Raw genomic sequence first — 15,744 nt, forward strand, 5'->3', positions numbered from 1 at the left:
AAGGGCATGCACTGCTCTTGCTGTGGACCTGAGTTCACTCCCAGCACCCACAGCATGCGGCTCACAAACGCCTATAACTCCGGCTCTATGCGCATACACACATGGCATAAGAGCACATAGATGCATATAAGTACGCATAAATAAAACAAATAAACCTTTAAAAAATAAAATGAATGTATGGTTGTACATGCCAGGAACGGAAACAGAAGGATAGCATGTTTGAGGCAACCCTGTTGGGATAACAGGCCTACCACACCACACCCAGCTTTCATTTGTGATCGTTAGTTTATTTTCAAAATTGTTTTATTTACTTCTTGGGTGTGGGGAGTATTTAGCTGGGGGCTTCACCTCAGCTCCTGGCATAAGTTCCCTCCCCTGTGAGTTGCCTCAGTCCAAACTCCACCGCCAAGAAATCCCACCAAACAGTGACCCTCCCCAAGGAGGGTCAAGAAAGTCCACCAAACGGTGACCCCTCCCCAAGGAGGGTCAAGAAAGCCTGCCAAAGGGTAACCCCTCCCCAGGGAGGTCAAGACCACTCCCACAGGCTATTTAAACTGCTCCCTGCCCCCCCCCCCCAGAGAATGAACACGTGGTCTCCCAGTTCCTGTGGTCTCCACTTCTCTCTCTTCCCTTCTCCATGTTTTCCCAGGGCTACCCGGGAGTATTGCCATCCATTAATCCTGGGCATTTTTTAATTTGGTCTGATTGGGATTATTTGTGTCGGTGGAGAGGTTTGTTGGCTAGGAAAAATACTTAACAGGGAGGACACTAAAGACTTAAGTGGAGGTCAGAGAACAATTCGTGAGAATTAGTTTTCTTTCTTCCCTATTCCTGCTGTTTGTATTTAGAATATCAGTCTTGAGAAAGTATGTTTACTGCTCAGCCATCTCACTGGCCCTATTTTATTGTTTATTCTTTGAGACAAGGTTCCTGTATGTTGCCCTGGCTACATAAGACTCACTATAGACCAGTTGAACTTGTACTCAAAGAACCTGCCTGTTTCTACCTCCTCAGTGCTGAGATTGAAGGCATGCACCACCACGCCTGGCCTATTTATATTTATTTTAAAACAGTGTCACCCATGTTCCAGTTAGCTGGCCACTAACTCCTATACTACGTAGGTGAAGATGGTCTTGACTTTTTTTTTTTAATTTATTTATTTATTTGTTATGTATACAATATTCCATCTGTGTGTATGCCTGCAGGCCAGAAGAGGGCACCAGACCTTACAGATGGTTGTGAACCACCATATGGTTGCTGGGAATTGAACTCAGGACCCTTGGAAGAGCAGGCAGTGCTCTTAACCGCTGAGCCATCTCTCCAGCCCTAGTCTTGACTTTTTAACCTCCTCTTCACACCTCCAAAGTGCCAAGATTTCAGGTGTGTACCTCCACTCTGGCCTTTGGTGGTTAATGTTGTTTGAACATCTCTATGTAGCCCAGGCTGGCATGAAATTCACTAGGTATTCCAAGATGATGACAAAAAAAGGCAATCTCCTGCCTCAGCCTCCCAGAGGTTGGGATTATGGATCTGTAGTCATGCCTGTAGCACAGCTTTGATAAGAAATGTCATTAAAATTAGTACTCAGTGTAAACCCTTCTGTTCTATTTCATTTCTCATTTCACTTGATTATTAAGAAATCTATTTTATTTCTAGAATGTATGATGTTAGTTATAGTACAGCCAGATTTGCAAGGGTTCCCAGAATTTCTGGAGGTCTCTGTTAGGACTCTTGGCAGGCAAGTCATTGCTCCTTGTTGTCGGGAACAGAACCTGGCCGAGTGACTGCCAGGGCAGCATATACACTGGGCTCCTCTGTGGCTTCCCCTGCCTGGGAGCGGGGAGGTACAGCTGTCCCCTGTCTGAGCGACCTGCTACACAGCTGGGCATAGACCACATCTTGGGGCTCCTCTGAATCAGCAGCCTGGAGCAGGAGAGAATGAGAGGAGGGTATATGGTTCCCTTGGGGGATGCTGAAGGCCTGAGGGATGCTGAAGGCTTAGGGGATGCTGAAGGCCTGGGGAGGACAGGACCAACCTGAGTGTCCATCTCTCTGCCCTCTTCTGTTTTGTTTCCATCTTTTCTTTCCAGGACTTCTCCTGACAGGACAGAAGGTAGGACAGCTTCTGCCCTCCTGTGCCTGGAGGGTTTCACCTCGGCATATGTCTCTCCCAGGGGGTCTTCCTCAGGTGGTCTCTGTAGCAGGGAAGTAGTGAGGTACAGATAGTGTCACCTTGTTCCCCTAGGGCTCTCCTCTGGCCAGTTTTCCACAACATGGCCAGAGTGACCTGTTCAGATGATAGCATCCCTGATGGAATATTCCAGGGCTTCCTTCCTATAGTTCTGGCATCCTGACGCTCTAACCCTTGCTGTCTTGGCTGTACCCACGCAGTCCATCTTCCTGAAAACATGTTTTTGGGGGCAATAGATGTCTCCGTGGTTAAAAGCACTGACTATGTTACAGAGGATCCAGGTTTGGTTCCCAGAACCCACATGGCGACCTACGTTCATCTGTAACTCTAGTTCCAGGGTCTCTGACACTCTCTTCTGGCCTCTGGGAGCACCATGCAGGCATGTGATGCAGAGACATTCATGTTTGTAAAGCACCCACAAACACAAAACAAAACCCCCACATGTTTCTGCCCCAGCTCCTTTGGTTCCTGCCTGCAGTTGTTAGATGTTTCTTTGGGCCTTTCTCTCTGGGATGTCCCCTCAGAAGACAACCAGACAGATGCCAAGGAGACAGAAGGCAGACAGGCGTGAAGAGACACATGATTCTGGGAAAACCAGGAAAGAGTGAGGTCAGCACACAGGAGGCAGGTGCTTGCAGAAGAGAGTAGTCAGCTGTGGATGTTGAGGGCCAAGAGAGGGGGAACAAAGATGGCCCCCTGGACTAAACTGGGCCCTAAGTTCTTAGCACACAGATGGAGTCCGGGACCTCACCGAACTGTCCAGCTCAACACCATCCTTAGTTTTCATGTCCTCCACTGAAGCATCTGTCATGGCAGAAAAAACAGAATGTCTCCTGACCAGAGTCTAGGAACCCCTAGCTTTCTGCCTTGCCCAGGTGGGACATTAAACCAGGGCTTAGATACACCTGGGTCTATAATGTGAAGTTCAGACACAAACAGAAAAGACCCCAGAGCTTGTCCACCACCCCTGCAGTGCTGAGACCTCAGACATCTCCCTCCCTGGGACCCTCTTTCTCTCACAAAGGCTTTCTTCCTGGGTGGCAGCAGCTGGGTTGGATCTAGAAAGACAAGGGGATGTCAGTTGGCAGTGAGGTCTGTCTAGGAGGTGGGGCTCTAGGTCTCTGGCTATGAGTTACCTCTTCTGGGAGCCCCTGTCTCTGGTTGTTGGCGCTGCAGTTCCTGCAGGTAGCTGCAATTCTGTCTCTTCCTGGGCTGCAAGAGAGAGCAGAGTCTCATCTAGGAGAGGAGGAAGCCTCTCCCCCAGGCACATACAGGGAAGGAAGGAAGGGACCTTTACAACATGGGTGAGTGAGCCAATGTAACAGGACATGGTAAAGCTCACAGAATGCCTGACGTTGCACAGGTTCTGAGATCATGTTCTTTCCGATCTGAGATCTGCAAGTGTTTCTAAACTACCCAGTCCCAGTTTGAGGTTTCCCTGGGGTTGGTGTCCTGACCCCCTGCTTGGATGTTCACAGGGGAACTTATCACCACAGGAGACCCAGGTCACTGAGACCATACTCACCCTTCTTCCTGAATTTGCCATGATGTTTTCGTCGGAGAAGAAGGAAGACAAGGATAAAGAGGAACAGGAGGAAGGCCACAGAAACTCCAATCAGAGCCTGCAAGTAACTTTCCAGTCCTGAGGCACAAGTGACATGGTGAGTGGGGACTGCTGATGCTTATCTGAGCACCTACTGTGTGGCAGGTCCTATTGGACCTTTGCACTCATCATCTCCCTTCCTCACAATCGTGCAGCAAGGAATTGTCTGTTTTCCTACCCAGACAGTTCACCTGCCTCAGATCATGACTGTAAATGGCAGAGCTGGGATTTGAACCCAGGGACTCTGACTTCCAGCTCTTTTCTCTCTACCTAAGCTGAGTTTCATCCTAAATGCCCTGCCATGGCTCTGGGCCCCACCCTTGCACATGGCACCACCACTGTGGGGCAGACCCACTGCTGAACCAAGTTCTGGGGCCCTCCTCTCTCACAGTAGAGGTGCCAGCCGAGGTCAGACAGAAACTTAGATATGTGGCCTCCTGAGAAACAGCAGCCAGTTCAGACCAGGAAGGGCTTGTTCAAGCCAGCATCTCCAGAAGTAGATTTACCAAGCCCATAACCAGTTGTTGCCCATCAGGACCCACCTTCCAATAGAGTCCTTATTAACCCTCTGGGGCCTGCCTCCATCCATGCAGGTGAGAGACTTGTTCTTAGGGTCTTAGAGGTAGGATGGGCAGGCAACGTCCATCTCACCCACCTCACCCATCCTCCATGAACCAGAACATGTCTCTCTGGATGCCACCTTCTATACCCCAACCTCTAAGTCCTGGGCTTCTGGGGTCTGTTGGAATCTCTTCTTGCCTCCCTTCCTCCCAAACTGAAATGACAGAGAAATAAGGGCTTTGGAGATGGACATACTCCCTGCACTGAGGTGCCTGATACTCACCAGCTGGCATAGGCCTTGAGGATGGTGGGTTAGAGGCTTCAGTGGGTCCTAGGAAACAGAACAATCTGAGGGTAAGGAATAGATGCTAACCTAGGGACTTGCTTCTGCTTACTCTTCTACATCTGCCCTGCAGCCTCCTCAAGATCCTCATGTTGTCTACCCCAAATCTATTTGCAACAGAGGGTGGAGTGAACATTTCCTGAGGGACCCCAGCTGGTATCCACGTCCCTGGCAAGGAAACTGCCTTCTGGCTAACCTTTCCTATTGTCCCCTTAGTCCCCTCAAAGTTAAGGACTCTCCTCAGGTTTGGATTATGAATTACAGCGACAGTTCAGGGTCACTTCACCTGAGACAGTGAGCTCCACAGGGGCACTGGCATATGACAACAGGTAGAGAGATGAGCCTGCAGAACCATAGCACCTGTAGGTGCCCGAGAGGTCAGAGGTCACAGCACTCATGGTGAATTCTGCCTGGAACTCCCGAAACTGGAACTTTGGTTTTAGTCTCTGGGGTTGGTGTGTTGCTCCCTCCTTGGACAGAATGAAAGTGTCCACTGTGTCTGCTGTCTTACACAACAGGGTCACGTTGTCTCCAGAGTGTAGCATGGAGTTAGGATTCACAGAGAGGGAAGGAATGACTTGAAACTGTCCTAAAGAAGAGAGAGATGATGAGAGGCTGCCTTCAATGTTCTGAGCTGACACAACACCCGAATCTTCCGTGAACATCTAGGACTCTGTTACTTTTTTTGCCTGAGTCCATCTCCTGCTCCCCTGTCTCTGCATCTATTGCTAAATAAGATCCCTGTCCCTCATCCCAGCCATCCCCTCCTTAATTCCCCAAAGAGAGCCCTCGTAGAGGTTAGGTACCCAGGGGGAATCTATTTAGTTCCTCACCTGAGATCAGGATGTTCAGGGGGTCACTGGAGGCTGACCAGGCAGAGGAGAGGTTGTGAGCACCATAGCATCTGTACCGGCCTCCAGTAGAGCTGCTCACAGAGCCCAGTGTGAAGTTGGCCAAGGAGAGACCGGACTGAGTCCACTGGCCATCTTGCTGGATGAAGTCATCTCTCCCCAATTTGTATAGAGCAAATCTGTCATATTTGATGTCAGAGCAACACTGCAGGGTGAGGCTCTTTCCAGGATCCAGGATATGGCCTTGGTGAGTCAGCAGGGAGGGCTTCTTAGACAGACCTAGAAAAAGGTGACAGGCTAGTGATGGAGGAGGTGGCTTTTACCAAGCACTTATCCTCTCCCACCCTGCCCTGCACACATCACTGCTTCTACCCAAGTGTGGGTCTCTGGCTCAGGAACCAGACTCTTCCTTTTTCACCCTTTATCTGCAACTACCCAGTAAGACACTTCCAAGGCAAAAGGCATCGGGTATCAGATATGATTGGTCAATGATGGGAGTGACTCACCAGAGATGTGTATTTCCAGGGGGTCACTGGGTACTGACCACAGCTGTGGGGTCTGCTTGTTGTAACCATAACATCTGAATGTCCCTTTGTGATCTGGTGTTACATGATCTATAGAGAACAAGGCTTGGTACTGCCTAGTACTGTGTATATACTGTGAGTCCACGGAGTTGAGGAACTTCTGATCTTCCTTGGTAAGAATAAACTTGTCATATCCCTCCCTTGAGATACACTGGAGAGTCATGTTTCGTCCTGAGGTCACCACAGGGCTGGGCAGGGCTGTCAGGCGGGGTTTACTGTTGTGGATTCCTAGGACAAAAGGCACAGACTGTTACATGAGCTCACACAGCCGCAACGTTCTTCAGGGCTAGGCTGAGGGAGGGGAATACAGCTAAAAGTAGAGCCTGGGGCTGAGACCCTGACTGTCCCCTCACCTGTCACCACCAGTTCCAGGGTGTCACTGCGCTCTGACCAGCCAGCCGAGCTGTAGTAGTAACAGCGATATTGTCCCCCATGTTGGTCTGTCACAAAAGGGATGGAGAACTTGGCCTTGTTCTCCGGCTTCTCTGGGGTCTTTGTACCCCAGGGTTTTTGGCTTCCCTCTTTATGCAGAACATAGATTTCTGCCTCCAGGGTCCCCTGACACCAGATGTTCATGGGACTTCTGAAGGTGATCACAGATCCTGGCTCAGCCTTGATGGTGGGTTTATGGAGGGTCCCTGCAAGGAAGAAGGAGAGAAGGGGAAAAGTCTATCTGACAGTGGCAAAGAGAAAGTCACTTTGGATGGCACTTCTTTTCTTGTTAATTTATTCTTCTGTCATACAATATACCCCAACAGCAGCTTCCTCACCTCCTCTCTCCCCAGATCCACTGCTCCATTTCCCTTCAGAAAAGTGCAGCCTTCCCAGTGATATTAATGCAACATGGGCTAACAGCATGCAATAAGACTAGTCACACACCATCATGTGGAGGTGGACAACAGAACCCATTAGGAGGAAAAAGATCCCACGTGTACGTAAAAGAGTCAGAGACTTTCTCACTCTCATTGTTATCAGTCTAACTAAATCCCCAAGCTAGTCAGTTAGTGAAGGTACATTCCTTTAATCCTCAGCACCAGGAGGTGGATGCAGGTGGAACTCTGTGAGTTCAAGCCTAGCCTGGACTACAATGTGAGGTCCAGGACAGCCAGAGCTACACAGTGAAACTCCAAAACAAACCAACAAACATGCAAGCAAACAAACAACAACAAAAACCCAAGCTAAACAACCACAGTATATGTGCAGAGGGCCTAAGGCAGACCCAAGCAGGCTCTGTGGTTGCTGCTTCAGTCTCTGTGAACCCTCATGATCCCTGCTTAGTTGATTCTGTGGACCCTGTTCTCCTGGTGTCCTGAAGCTCTGGCTCCTCCCTCTCTTCTGGGTTTACTGTGCTCTTGTGAATGATGGTTCTTTTTTTTTTTTTTTTTTTTTTTTTTTTTTTTTTTTTTTTTTTTTTTGGTTATTCGAGACAGGGTTTCTCTGTTGTTTTGGAGCCTGTCCTGAAACTAGCTTTTGTAGACCAGGCTGGCCTCGAACTCACAGAGATCCGCCTGAGTGCTGGGATTAAAGGTGTGCGCCGCCACAGCCCGGCTTGGATGATGGTTCCTGAGATGATCCAGAGTAACACAAGGCTCCATGAAGATTCATCTGTCCTGGATCTCCTGGGCTTTGCTGTCACTGTCTGCCTTGGATTCTGTATCTTGTGACCACTGTCATCCATGCTCTGTGTAAATAGACTCAGGAGCCCTGGCTGCTCACACACACCACACACCAAGGCCTCTCTTAGCACCTATATCATTTCAGCATCATCTTAGGGAAAGGCTAGGCTTCCTTACCTGGGACCAGGAGCTCCAGGGGGTCACTAGGTTCTGACCACACCTGAGGGCTGTAGTTGTTAAAGCTGTAGCATCTGAATGTCCACCTTTGCCTGGAGGTCACAGGGCCCACAGAGAACTGGGCCTGGACCAGACCAGTATAGGTGTTACACCGTGAGTCCAGTTTTCGGGACAGCTGCTGTGGTCCTTCCTTAGTCAGAATGAAGCAGTGATGTGCCTGCCATGAATCACACTGGAGGGTGACAGTCCCTCCTTCAGTCACCACAGGGCTGGGCTGGGCTGACAGCCTGGGTTTGCTGTAGAATCCTAGGAGAGAAGAAGGAATCAGTTAAATGTCCTCGATAGTCTCATTATGTTCCCCGGTTGTGAGGGGGTGGACATACTTACTGAAGGGACTGTGTCCTCTCACCTGTCACCACCAGCTCCAGGGGGTCACTGTACTCTGACCATTGATTAAGGGTCCAATATTGACAGCGATATTGCCCTGCGTGGTGGCGATCTAATTTTGAGATTGAGAATTCATTCTTGTTCTTAGGGTTCTGTGAAATCTCTCTCTGCCATGGATTTAGGTAGTCCTCTTTGTGCAATCTATACTCTTTGGCTCCTATGGCTCCCTCACACAGGAAGGTCACCTTATTCTGCTTGGAGACCACAGAGTGTGGCTGTGCCCTGAGGACAGGCTTAGGAAGGGTCCCTGCAAGAAAAGAGCAGCTAGGACTCAGGACAGCCATCCTAAGATTGCAACCCCATTCCCAAGCCCTCATCACCCCCAGTGCACGTGTGTTGTTTCCATCCTCACTGCCCAGGCAGGGCTCCTGGGGATGATGAGAATTGCAGGTCAGGACATCTGCAGACTCTCACTCACCTGTCAGCACTCGGGTCTCAAGGCCCAGAGTCAGTCCTGGAAGAGAGTTTCCTGTGAGAGGTTTGTCCCTGAGGCTTGAGCAGGTCCTCCCTTTTCAGAACCCCCTGAGACCCAGGGCTTTCCTGATGGGCCAGTGCTGAGCGGTGGGGCAGCATCATTTCTAGCCAATGGTATCCCCTCCCCATCTCCACATCTCACCCACACAGAGCAGGGCTGTAAAGGTGAAGGTCATGGCATCTCCTCCTGTAGGCTGCAACTGTTCTCCTGGGCAGAACAACAGAGACTGACTGCAGGGACAGGAGACATAGGGTGTGGCCTCTGGAGGCAGGAACTCCCCATGACAGGGTTGTACTGGAGCAGCCCCACAGGAAGGGGAACTGCCCTCCTCAGGCACCAGCCCTGACTTCCCCAATACTGTGCCTAGGTCAGGCAGTAGATTCTTCAGTCAATATTTGATGGATGACATTTCCATAACCCCATCGTGTCTGTCTCATCTGTCCTCATCTTTGTCAGGACCAGATTTCTTACCATGTAGCAGACATGTATGAATATTACACCTAAAAATACAAATTTAAATGTGTGTTTGTTTTATTTCTTTTCACATTTTTATGTGAAATACTTTTTATATTCAAAATGTTGAAGGCTTCTGAAGGGTCTTGCTGTGTACATCTGCCTGGAATGAAATTTATACTCCTTTCCTCATAGTCTTGAGAGATGAGTTCCAAATGTGGACTGCTTTCTCTGGCTGTTTGTTGTTTTTGGATATGTGTACTTTCCATTCCAACTTTTAATTACACTTATTTATTTATTTATTTATTTACAGTTACGTCTTTAAATTGCATGTATGTGATAATAATATATTGCACTTATTTCTTCTTTATGTGTGACACTCACATGTGTCACAGCTCCTGCATGGAGGTCGGAGGACAACTCCAGAAGGCAGTTTTCTCATTGAGCAATGTGGATCAGAGTCAGGGCTGAAGGTGATGGCAGGCACTTATACACTGATCCATGTGTCTAGTCCAGTCTTATAATCATCACTTTCCTTAGTCCTTCCTCTTCAGGTAAAGAAAAAAGTATTCACTGTTTCTGGGGATCTTAAACAGAACAAATTCTCAGCATTGTTTGACTTTCTTGGGATGCAGGTTGCTGGTGTGGCCACCCTTCCTGGGGCAGTTAATTTCACAGGACTGCAGGTGTGGGCAGCACTTGTGGGCAGCAGTGCATGGCTTTGTCACTGTTGTGCTTGTGAATAAACTGGCAAAGGGATGGCTCTTGGATGCCACCACACTGCTGTAGGAAATCATACAGCCAATAGCCTTTGAGTCAACTGTCCACTGGGGGTGTGGCCTCTTATGCTATTTATGCTGATGTAAAGCATGTGTCTGGCCTCTTTTTCTGGCTGTGGGATTTGGTTTCTGTTCTTCATTCAGGAGAGAATTCTGATTTGTGAGTCTACACCTAAATAAATAACTGTCTATTATTTCCAGTTCTGAGCTAGTGTGGGATTTCTTTTAAGCGTCTTTCTTCACCACACAGGGGAAGAACCAGGGTAAGTGTGGGAGTGTTCTGTACTTTGCCGTTGACCAGGGGGCAGCCATGCTCACTTTGGGGGCAGCAAATACCAGATGCTGCTAATCAGGTGGGATGCCTTCCTTGTTTTGGATCTTGGCCTTGACATCCCCTGTGGAGTCTCTGGGCTCAACTTCAAGGGTGATGATCTTGCCTTTCAGGAGTTTTCCAAAGACCTACATGTTAGTATTTTTTTGGCAACCAAGATTAAGAGAGAGAGCCCAGTAAATACATTTCGTTTCCTTTTACTTTTGTTGGTAGGTGTAATGGCGGGGCCTTCAGTATTCTTCTTCTCCTAAGCCACCCCTGAGTCACACCCACTCTATAATGAAATTTTCAATTTCTGTTCTTCCAATATTTTCATCTGCTATTCTTTTCTTATGACTATGAGCTTACTTATCTTTGTTGTTGTTTTAAGACAAGCTCTCTCTGTGGAGCCCTGGCTGTCCTGGAGCTGGTTATGTAGACCAGGCTGGGCTGGAGCTCATAGAAATCTTCCTGCCTGTGTCTCAATTGTTTGTATTAAAGGTGTTGGCCACCAACCAGACCATGGGTTTAACATCCCAATTGTTTCAAAATGTCATATCATTATGTATTGTGTTTTGATGGAGTCCACCATGTACCTCAACATTTCTTTCTCACCTTCTCTTTCTGGTTTCCCTTCTCTCTGACCTGATCTTCTTTTTGATTTTTTCTGAGACATGCTAGTTGTTGAAAATACACTGCCCTTTCTTACACCCCAACTTTCTGTTCTCTTCCTATCATGTAGCTCAATTTGTGCTTCTCATATTCTTGGGCATGGTACCAGGGGCCAACCATTAAAGAAACCTGACCCTTCCTCTCCAGTATATCTCAGATGCCAATTGCTCTTGATCTATGTGTGAGATTTTGTGCCATTCTCTCAGCTCATAGGGATGTATAGATGTAATCACAACCACTGTGAGCTCAGATGTGCAACTGTGTTGCAGTTTCAGAACAGAGAATCTTGTAGTCATCCACCACCTCTGAGTCTTACAAATTTTCAACCTCCTCTTTAGTAATGATCCCATGGTAGGAATGTGTCCCAAGCAGAATATTCTCTGACCTAACATCACTTCAAATGATGTATCCATGGCACACGCATGTCCTGTTTGTCACATGGATGATGAGAGAGAGGTCATTGAGTATTTCCCCTTTTTGTTGCTGAGTCCAGCAGACACCCTTAGTTTCCTTTGTATCAATGTCAATAGGAAGAACTTCTATCTTGCAATCCTGTCTATACATGTCCTGTAAATCAGGACTATGCTCAGTTGGTAGAGTTTTTGTGTGACATTTTTAGATATCTGTGTTTGATCCCCAGTAATACATACATCTGATGCTGTGGCTCATGTCTTTGACATTAGGGATTAGGAGCTAGAGTTAAGAGTATCAAGACTTAAAGGAAATCCTTATTTTGCAGTGTTTTTTTGTCAGTCTGGGTTATATCAGGCACCGAAAAGGAAAGAAAAAGTTTCCTAGAGTATGTGGTGAACATGATCAAATGTATTTTATACATATAATTTTCTTCAAAGAAATAATACAATTATATTTAGTATAAGGCTCCCACCCTGGGGAAATGTCCCAAGTATTTCATCATATCCATTTCTACGGGGATATTTCTATCTCAGCCCCTACGTCTTTTGCACCCGTATGAGTTGTCATGCCAAGTGTGTCACATGGCTAGAGTGTCTCTCTCGTATTGATTTCATGGGCACCTGTTTCTCCTGACCTGAGAATAAGTGATGGGCCATGCCATTTGGACCGGTCAGAGTTGCACTGAGTGTTGTGAGCTCATTCACCTGTCCGTCCCACAGGCGTCATTGTCAGTGAGAAGAGGTGCTGCCCTCTGCTGGTTGTGTGCGGTGTTCCTGCAGAGCATGGCAGCTGGCTTGTGTGCTGGAGTTTAGCATCTGTCTTTGCAATAAGTTTGTTCTCTACCTTCTGTTTGGCATATGTAAAGCTCATCTGAGTTCTTCCTGTAAGTTTCAAACCTAAGCAATATTTGGTTGTAGGAGAACTAAGAAAACCAAGTGGTCCTGTGACATTTGTCTGTGGCATTTGTCTCTTTAGGGAAGCTTCAGATCAGAGGTTTAGGTATACGGAAATTTACTTGCTAAGGTATAATAATATAAAAGTCTGTCGTGAAGCAAGCAAAGATAAATCAATTCACGAGAAGCTGGCTCTCTTCCCTCTGCAAAAGCCAAAATTCTTCCCGCAGTGACCTTTTTTCCTCTATGGACCTAGGTGAAATGACACAAGAGCTCTTGGCCTGATGAGATGAACTCCATGTGATGAACTTGCCTCAGATGCCTGACAGCCACATATGGCATCTTTTGTGTGTCCTCTCTGACACAGATGTGTTAGATGTAGAGGTCCAGCAGAGACATCACATTTGCTGGTGGATATGAACTCCCCAGGATGTAGTGTCATGATAATGTCTTTATCAACCTTTTCCCATGCCCCCTTCCATGGCATTCCACATGCACCACAGTGGCTGACCACATAGTCAGATAGACTCTGCTGGGTCAGTCCTTTAAACCTGGGTGTCCATCAGAGTTTTCCAGCTGAGGACAATGCCTGTTACTTTTTACAATCAGCTCTAATGAAATGTAAAAGAGTCTCTGTCTTGAATCTACCTCAGTATTGGGTGGAATCTGAGTGACTGGATCTTAAGTGCAGGCTCTATGCTTGTTTGACCCACTGTACATTCACACTGTATCTAGTGTTTTGATATTTTGGTAAATGAGTTATTTTCTATCCTTTACCAAGTAGGTTCAGATCTTGATTATTGACTTTTGATCAAATTATTTTTCAGTTCAAGGGAGCACGTTTCCCAATATTTAGTCTCTGAATGAAGCACACACATCCACACCCTTCCACACATGCATGTGCACATACACACAACATGCTCTTCCAGAGGATATTGTTTCAGCCTCCAGCAACCACTTGATGCATCACACCATCCATAACAACAGTCTGAGTGACCGGATGACCACGTGTAACCTGCACAGGCACCAGGACAGACATACACTGAGACAAACCACCAGTATACATAATATTAATTAAATTAATATTTAAATTCTGATAAAAATGTTCTTTTTAGAGGTGTTCATCTGCTTTTTTCTTAGTTGATTCCAGACACAGTCAAATTGTTAACCAAGAAACTCATCACAGCTGGCCTTTGTATTTTCTTGACAATTTTCTAATTTTGACTTTGACATATTGATGCCTCATTGCAAGCTCTCTCTGAAGGTCTCTTGTTTAATGGGAGAGAGTCAAATAATGAATATTCTTAGCAAATTTTTTTTTATTGGGCAACAGCAAATATTTTAAGGAGAAGTCACAGCTGAATTGGTTTGAAGCCATGCCAACAGCACTGATTTTCCTAAGTTTCAGCTGTCTGGCATTGAGTAAGTCCTCCTCCTGATTGTGGGCTTTGAGTTCCATTTGGAAACTGAGACAAATAACTTCATTAGGCTTCTAAGAAAACAGAAGATGCAATGTGCCCTTAATATATTACTACAATGTTATAAATTTCGCAAGCACACAGTGCTTTTCTCTGCAATTGGTAAGGCACCTGTGACATTTATTAATCCCCTATAATATATGCATTTCATGGGTCAGAGATCAGGCACCACACCAGCTGAAATTAGGCATGGGACTGTCCATCCCCAGCAATGATTCCATGCTCATTCTCTTGGATTTAATTATAATGAGGCAGGCATGAGTCATGTTGGTTCTGTTCCTTGGGGCTATGGAAAAGTATCTACACACATGCATGTTTCCATGGAGGTTCCGTGAAGGTTGAGCTTCTTTCCTGTAGCAGTTGAGCTTTTCTGACTCCTGGGTCTCACAATGAAACATTGAGGTTATCTTTATGTCATTGGTGTGTCATGTGAAGGTGAAATTTCATGAAGGAGGCTTTTGTATCAGAGTTTTCTATTACTAATTTTTGTAATTAAAGATAAACTCCAAAGATGGTAATACCTTACAGTGGAGTGCATTTAAAAGGAACAAAGACAATCAATGATCAATGTCTGATGGCATTTTTAGTCATGAGAATTAGAGGGATAATGACCCTTTGGATTCTGAGAAGCCCCATGGTGAAGATACTAGCGGAGGAAGTGCATGCCAGTGGAGTAAGGTGTCAACTGATGAATGAAAATGGTGAATTTATTTTCCAGTCATGAAACTAACTTCTACACTCCATTTCCCCTTCAAACAGTTTTGTGAATTTTTTTTTAATCAAATCATCAATTGTTCATAATAATCAAATGCTAAGTTCTACAGACAACTTCCAGTCCAAGGGATTTTGGGTGGTGGCAGGAGTGAGGGTGAGGTTGGGGGAAAGGGGAGAGGGGGAGAGGGAAGGGAGAAGGGAAGGACTGGCAACAGCTTGGGGGAGTGGGAGGGTGGAGATGGAGGAAGGGTGGATATAGGAGCAGGGAAGAAAATACCTACATTAAGGGATCCATTTTAGAGTTGGCAAGAGACTTGGCTCTAGAGGGGATCCCAGGTGTCCACAGGGATGTCCCCAGCTAGGTCCTTGGACAGCAGAGGAGAGGGTACCTGAACTGTCCTTGCCCCACTATCACGCTGATGATTACCTCGAATGTCACCCTAGAGTCTTCGTCCGGTGACGGATAGAGATAGAGAAAGAGACCCTCATCAGAGCAACGGATTGAGCTCCTAAAGTCCAGTTGAAAGGCAGAAGGAGGAAGAAGACGAGCAAAGAAGTCAGGATCGCGAGGGGTTGGTCCATCTGAGGGAGTGTGTCTATTCTAATGGGAGCTCACAAATCCAGCTGGACCTGTTCTGAATGAGCATGTGATCAAACCGGGCTCTCTGATTGTGACTGACAATGGGGGCTGACTGAGAAGCCATTGATAAAGGCACTGGGTCTTGTTTTTACGGCATGTACTGGCTTTGGGACCCTAGTCTATATGGATGCACAGCTCCCTAGGCATGGATGTAGGGGGGAGGGCCTTGGACTTCCCATAGGGCAGGGTTCTCTGCCTTCTCTCAAGCAGGGTGGGAGACGGTGGGGGGGGTGTGGGGGAGTGGGAGGGGATTGGGAGGAGGGAAGGAAGTGTAAATAATTGAATGGAAAAATTAATAAATTAAAAAATTTAATAAATATAAATTATAATCATAAATTATAAATATAATAAAATAATTATGACAATAAATTATAAACATAAAATATATTATATATAAACTGTGTTTATATATGTAAATATATTATAAATAATTTAATTAATACATATAATAAATTAATTAATTAGCCGGGCGATGGTGGTGCACCCCTTTAATCCCAGCACTCGGGAGGCAGAGGCAGGCAGATCTCTGTGAGTTCGAGACCA

At 46.5% G+C, this 15,744-nt stretch overlaps 1 protein-coding gene across 1 annotated transcript; it reads right to left on the reverse strand.

Annotated features, from left to right (window-relative positions):
- Nucleotides 1–1,669: 1,669 nt before the first annotated feature.
- On the reverse strand, nt 1,670–9,046 carry LOC121450161 (leukocyte immunoglobulin-like receptor subfamily B member 3). The gene is made up of 15 exons (XM_041654959.1): nt 8,990–9,046; nt 8,792–8,827; nt 8,336–8,620; nt 7,927–8,232; nt 6,487–6,771; nt 6,056–6,361; nt 5,532–5,828; nt 4,985–5,287; nt 4,639–4,686; nt 3,717–3,833; nt 3,328–3,403; nt 3,212–3,249; nt 2,943–2,995; nt 2,037–2,195; nt 1,670–1,923 (listed from the first exon to the last, which is right to left on the reverse strand). The coding sequence occupies exons 1-15, from the start codon at nt 9,021–9,023 to the stop codon at nt 1,744–1,746; spliced, it is 2,523 nt and encodes an 840-aa protein (XP_041510893.1). The 5' UTR covers nt 9,024–9,046; the 3' UTR covers nt 1,670–1,743.
- Nucleotides 9,047–15,744: the final 6,698 nt, after the last annotated feature.

The sequence above is a fragment of the Microtus oregoni genome, unplaced genomic scaffold (genome assembly GCF_018167655.1).
Source record: "Microtus oregoni isolate MIOR12 unplaced genomic scaffold, Mior012 000006F_ref0000085, whole genome shotgun sequence".
NCBI classification, from domain to species: Eukaryota; Metazoa; Chordata; class Mammalia; order Rodentia; family Cricetidae; genus Microtus; species Microtus oregoni.